The 6578-nt window shown below is 45.4% G+C and overlaps 1 protein-coding gene across 3 annotated transcripts; it reads right to left on the bottom strand.

Annotated features, from left to right (window-relative positions):
• Positions 1-1259: 1259 nt before the first annotated feature.
• LOC120712204 lies at positions 1260-3191 on the bottom strand. Of its 3 annotated transcripts, none has more exons than XR_005690754.1 (2): positions 1811-2846; positions 1260-1666 (listed from the first exon to the last, which is right to left on the bottom strand). XR_005690754.1 is itself a non-coding variant. In XM_039997925.1 (2 exons), exons 1-2 carry the CDS (start codon positions 3070-3072, stop codon positions 1512-1514), a joined length of 375 nt encoding a protein of 124 aa, XP_039853859.1. In that variant the 5' UTR covers positions 3073-3189; the 3' UTR covers positions 1260-1511. The 3 variants fall into 3 exon arrangements, 2 of the variants coding, with proteins under 2 accessions (XP_039853859.1, XP_039853858.1); XM_039997925.1 differs by lacking the exon at positions 1811-2846 and adding an exon at positions 2853-3189; XM_039997924.1 differs by lacking the exon at positions 1260-1666 and adding an exon at positions 2853-3191 and having other exon boundaries at positions 1822-2170.
• Positions 3192-6578: the final 3387 nt, after the last annotated feature.

Below are 6578 nucleotides of genomic sequence, written 5' to 3'. Positions count from 1 at the left end.
CGGTGGCTGTGGTGTAGGCGACGCCGGTAACAGCGTCTGTGGTGCAGGGTTCGCTGGCGGAGATGGTGTGGGCGTTGACGGCGCGGGGATCGTTGGCATGGATGCCGGGGAAGATGTCGTGGGCAACGGCGGAGGCATCACCGTCAGGGCCCCCAGTGGAGATGGGGTTGGTGCCGACGGCATGGGCGCCACCGGTGCAGGTGGGAAAGGTGCGGTCGGCGGTGGTCCAGGAGGCGATGCCGGTGGCGCAGCTGGTGCTGGGACCTGCGCAAACCGGCGGCTGATTTTGTCGGCAAATTGCTCCCACGTTGGCATACCACGGTTCCTCTCGATCTTGCAGTACCATTGATAAGCCACGCCCGTCAATCGGAGTGTGGCAAACCACATCTTGTCCTCTTCTGTAGTCTTCCGTGCATCAAAGCATTGGTTGCAGCGGTGCAGCCACTGCAAGGGATCAAAACTACCATCAAAGTCTGGGACATGGAACTTGGGAACTCCCATGGTGGTTGTCAAAGTTGACAGCAGATGCGATCTAGGGTGGAATTAGATGAAATTCGTGGAAGAACAGGGGTGAAATCGATCCAATCTGGGCGCAAGGGAAAGGATCGATGGATGGGATTGGGTGGTTGCAGGAACGAAGGCTCTTGATACCAAATGATGTGGGCTGATTATCGATACTAGAATAGTAGGATAGATCGGCTAACTCGTCCTCCCTCTGGAGGCTCTGAGCTGTTTTTTTATCTATTTTCTGCTTGCCTAACCCTAAGACTCATAGCAGCCTTTTATAGACAAGGCGCCTAACAAACTTGACCCTTAAGTAATCTAATCTCTAGACTCATCCTAAACCCTAACCTATGGCGGAGCTACAGTACCGCGGGGTACTGTTCACGCACAGTACTTGTGGGCCTAGGCCTGTGGCCGGCCCACTTGCCATAACAAAGCCCTAAATCTCTCTAGAAATTACATAAAGGGGGGGGGGGGGGGGGGGGCAGAACAAAGACACAACTGATACTCAGTTTGAAGTGGAGAACAGACTGACATGTTCTATCTCATTTATGAAACCGAATCAATCACAGTGTATACCAAGACCGATTTAACTTCCAAGAAATAAAGAAGCTAAACAAGAAAGAACACCTGACCGTATTTAAAGCATCCATCCACTTTCCCCTGTGTGAAAAATGTTACAAGGGAATCTACGAATCGGAATCCCTATGAAACCATAGTACGATCACAAGAATTTACAATGAACGAATATTGAATACAATGAACGAATATTGAATAGTGAGTAGACTTGAATTTACAATACAATATATCAACGAACGAATAAACTAAATATATCCAGAGGGAACACTCAAGGATTAAGTATTAAAGAGGTAAACAAGAGACTATATTATGACAGAGTTCAATGCATCCATCCATTCTCCCATGTAAGAACAATCTAACAACCTGGGAACTGGTATCCATGTGAAAATACAATAGAATCAAAAGAACATAATGCAATCATGAGCCATTCAATCATCATATGAACAGTGAGGAGAAGCAGTACAGCCCACATCAAATGGATCTTCCGATCCACAACAATGCCAATACTGGAACACTTTGCCTGAATCCGGGGTATCCATGGTTCCACCAGCATAAACACTCTCAAATTTTCTCTTTGTCTCTCCTGGCATGGAAGAAAAAGGGAAGTGATGAGTCGAAATGTTTGATGACAAATACCTTGGTTAATATCTCTCTCTAATCAGATTGCTAAGCTGTCTCATGAGGACGTGAATTACTAGTATGGGGCTAAAAGAACCACCGAGATTACCTTTTTTTTTTGAGGTAACAGGAGGAGTGTGATCCCCTACTGGTTATATATTAAAGAAAAAAAAAGAGAGTAACACCACTGACTGCTTACAAGAGAAAAGAAAAAGAAAAGAAAACCCACTCGACACCAACAACTAAGCTTGTGATTGTAGCCATTGTACAATGTTTGGAAAATATTTTTTCTTTGCTCTTTGGATAACCAAGGCAAATTCCTTTATGAAGGCATTTTTGGTCCCTTGAATTGAGAAGGCTTCATTCTTGAATATGAAGTTATTCTGTGCAGTCCAAATACTCCATGACATGAGTGTTATCACTTCCATGAAAAAAGGTTCTGCAATTTGCCTTCGTAGATCTTCTAGGACTGCTAGGGGACCCAAATTAGATTGAATATGCAACCCAATACTGATCCAGCACTGTTGAGAGAAAGGGCAATTCAAGAACAGATGTGTAATTGTCTCATCGTCTTGACAGGTGCAGAAAACACAAGTATAATCATCCAAATACATTGTCTTTCTTCTGAGCATTCATCTGACATTTAACCTATCTTTCAAGAGCAGCCAAAAGAAGATTTTATGTTTAAGTTGGCTGCAAGAACGCCAAAGCCACTGGAACGCAGGATGAATGTCTCTATGACCTTTCATGTATTGATAAGCTCTTTGTGAGCTGTAGAGAGGACTGAGACCTAGTAGTGCATCACAAGGAAATCATATGCTTTTCTAATGTAAAACTGGAAACGGCTAAACCAGCTCATGATAGGAAAGCCCACACAGTGAACTTAAATGTGTGTGCCCCCAAATTGCGCAGAACAGCTTCGAAATTGCGCACCAAATTAGCTAATCATTTTTCATTTTTTGAACAAATAATTGCTCCTATTCTAGAATCTTGACACACGGGAGATAACTCTAACGAAAAGTTAATTGAATATGAATAATCTTTCTACAAAACAGCTAACTTATTTCTTCAGATGGTATCTTTCTTGACATCCCACCTAAGCCAATTCAGCATATTTGGCCTCAAATTACTCGTATACTTCAAATGATTACCTCCGAAGTGGGCAGTGTGGTAGCGGCAGGCGGAGGGGTGGTTCGCCGTCGGGTCGTACTGCTGCTTGCAGTTCTTGCAGGTGCGGAGCACGGACCCAGCCGCGCCCCCACCGCTGGCCGCCGTCGCCCGGAGACGGCCGCGCGGGGCTAGCCGGACGGAGGGAGCGGGGCGAAGTGGGGCCCGCGGCAGCGGCGGACGTGCGAGCGGCGGCGCGGCCATGGGTAGGGACGGGCCCGGTCGGATCGGGAGGCGGAGGCACTCTCAGGAAGGAATGGGATTGGTGGTTGCTTCTCAGTTTGGGCTGCGTTATGTGTAACGCTCTGGGCCGGGAACCAGCTAATGGCCTGGAGAACACCGGACAAGTCGCGATTAAAAAAGAAATAATAATTCTATTACAGCCGGCCATATTTTATTAAATATAAAATCCATATTGCTTCCCTTAACTTGTCATCGACTTTAAAGACCCCTCTTAATTCCAAAACAGTACATTCCACACCCTGAATTCTTGAAACCATGTGATTTAACACCCCCCCCCCCACACACACACACAAACCACCCTGGTTTAGCCACGACAGAGTAGTTTTTCCTTTTTTTTCCCTCAACCTCCAACTTTTCATAACAAGAAAAAATAGTTAAATGAGTCTAGAAATTATGAAATCTTTTTACAAAGGTAGAGTAGGTGATAGGAAAACTATTTTGAATATTATTTTTAGTTGGAATGCAAAAGATTTTGAAATATAAATATTTGAATATGGGTAAAATTTAAGTTTCATTGAATTTTTTGAGCATAAAAATGTTCTCTAAAATTTACCAAATTTGAAATTTAAGGTCCATTTTGAATTAGTTTATCATGTTAATTTTATTTCACTCATGTTCCACAGAAATTTTCAAAATTCTATTAAAATAATCAAATTTGGTGCAAATTTGCCCTCTACGAACAAACATAAAATGTTGCTACAGAACATTAGTCAAATAAAATTAACATGACAAACTAAATTGAAAATAAACCATAGGTGTCAAATTTGGTAAAATTTGGAGCACGTTTTGATACCCTAAAAATTCAACGAAACTTAAATTGTACCCATATTCAAATATTTATATTTCAAAAATATTTGCATTCCAACTAAAAGGTATACTTAAAATAGTTTCCTTATCACCTACTCTACCTCTATAAAAAAATCATAAACTATTTTTTTGCTATGAACGTTGGAGGGAAAAAAAGGAAAAAAAACCGCTCTGCTGTGGCGAAAACCAGGGTGGTTTTGCTCTCGGAGGGTAAATCAAACTGTTTCACGAGTTCGAGGTGTAGGATGTCCAGTTTTGCAGTTAAGAGGGTTTTTTTAAACTCGGTGACAAGTTCAGCGGGCAATATTGACCTTATTCATAATTTTTAGACTCGTCTAACTATTTCTTTTCTTGCTATGAAAGTTGGAGGGAGAAAAAAAAAGAAAAACCACTCTATTGTGGTGAAAATAAAGGTGGTTTTACTCCTAGAGGGTAAATCAAACGGTTTTAAGAGTTCAAGGTGTAAGATGTCCGGTTCAACTCCAAGAGAATAGCTATCCTCTTAACTAAATTTGGAGTTTTTCCATCTCTATAAAAAAATAGAGAGTCTCCTAAATGGTGGAGAAACCAAAAGACTAGGTAAACCTTAAGAATATAAAATACAAATGAGGTTCTTGGATTTTGCACTAAACACCCTAGGAAGAACGTGGGGCTTACAATGTAGTCCCCATGCATGGCTGTAGCGGTGGAGGTGAAATTCCGACGAGCGGAGGGCTTGCCGGCGGAGGGGAAGTGGCGGGGGAGGACGAGGGGATCACTGGCGCTCAATTTGAGGCAAGAGCTGGGGTCTTCTTGTCTTCGTCGAAGGAGGCAGTCGCCTTTGGCCCTCGTGACCAAAGAAAGAGTCGCTGCTGTAACACCCTGGTGTTAATTTGAACGCTAATCTCGTGCTTAATCACTAATTCAGGCTAATCACCATCATTAGCGCTAATCGAGTCCGCTTAGTAAACTTCGTTTTAATCGTTTTCGATCGTGTTTTTACCCATGATCCGAGCTTCAAATCAACTTTCGCCCAAAATGAAAGTTGTAGATCTTCTCTTCCTCTACAACTTCTATTTTGGTAAAATTTCAAGTTCTTATATCAAAATTTGAGTTTTGGCCAGTCAAACACGAGTCAAAATCAGTCAAAATGTGTCACTGTGAGCTCCTGTTCTCCTGTGCGTGCCCATGCCGGCGAACTGGCAGCCGCCGGCGACGCCACGCGTCGCCGCGCCGGTGATCCTCGCCCTCCGCGCATTCCGTTCTCATCCCTTCGCAGACCCTGGAAGCTTCCCGTCCCGTCCTGTCCCTTCCCTTCCCTTCCTCGAGCTCGAGACGAGCAGACCGAGCAGAGCCGCCGCCGAGCCTTGTGTCGGCCATTCCTCGCCGCCCCGCCTCGATCCTCCGCACTCCAAGCTGCTCCACCTCGCCCTGAACCCACTCCACACCTCCCCGAGCTCGGCCGTGCCCTACGCCGGCCGAAATCGAGCCGCCACCGCCGCTCGCCATAGCCGTTCTTCCCCGAGCTCCGGCCCCCTCCGTCAAGCTCACTCTCCCGAACCTCCTCCGCCCAAATCGAGCCCTTGGTGAGCTCCCCCGCAACCCTCTCGTCCTTCCCGAACCCTCCTCCTTCCGATTCCGGCACCGCCGCCGCCGCAGCACCGCCGCGCCGCCACCGTGCGCGCATGCCACGGGCCGCCCTGCGCGGGGCCCCGCAAGCTGCTGCCACGCGCCCCGCCGCCGCCAGCCTCCGCGGACCGCTACCCCACCGCCTGGCCCCGCCTCCATCGCCGGCCGGCCGGGAACGGCCGCCGCTGCCCTGCCCTGAGCCGCGGCCCGGCGAGGACGCCGCCGCCGCCGCTGTGCCTGGCTGCCACGCCGGCCACGGCCCTAGCGCGGGGAGCAGAGGAGGGTGACTGGTAGCTGGGCTCCCACTTACATGTGGGGCCCGGCTGTCAGCCCCCCTTTAATGTTTTTCATTTATTTTATTTCGGCTGAATTTCATAATTGCATAATAAATTATAGAAAAATGCAAAAAATGCAAAATAAATTTGGTTAGGTTTCTAAAATTGAGATCTTCAGAAGAAAAATACTTGTGCATGGGAAATGTCACTTTTACCCCTGCTAAAATTTCGGGTTTTGTTTAAGCTAGTTTAATTAATACCGGTTGTTCTGTTGCTCTAAAAAATTATGAAATTTATTCAGTAGATTTCTCTTTGTATGTGTAGTCCACTGAAAAAATTTTAGGTGCATGGCCTATGTGCATGTTTGGGGATCTTTTGTTGTTTGATTTTCTTTCCTAGGGTTAAAGTAAATACTTTTATATATCAATAAATGTTGGTAATTTATTTATGCACTCCTTATCAGTAGTTTTTCGTGAGAGTTAAGTTGTGCTACTAGATCCTTGCGGCTTGTTAAGTTTTTAAGTTTAGCTAGTTCCTAGCTTTAGTCTTTCTTTATTTTTCGCCGTGGCTAAGCAATGCCTTAGTGCTTCTTTCTGTTTTTGGTGCACCTAGTTTTCTTAAAGCAAGTTTAGTAGTGTTGTTGAAAGAAAACACTTCAGGCTAAAACGAGTTAAACTTCTGAACCGCATGGCAGTGCATCGTTTTGAAATGCATCGCATCATAAGCGCTCATGCGTCGCACTATGTCCTAACTGTTGCATGACATTCTTTTTCATAC

The sequence above is a fragment of the Panicum virgatum genome, chromosome 6K (genome assembly GCF_016808335.1).
Source record: "Panicum virgatum strain AP13 chromosome 6K, P.virgatum_v5, whole genome shotgun sequence".
Taxonomy (NCBI): Eukaryota; Viridiplantae; Streptophyta; class Magnoliopsida; order Poales; family Poaceae; genus Panicum; species Panicum virgatum.
Note: the sequence above shows the minus strand (reverse complement) of the source record. Positions and strands in the feature narration are given on the sequence as shown.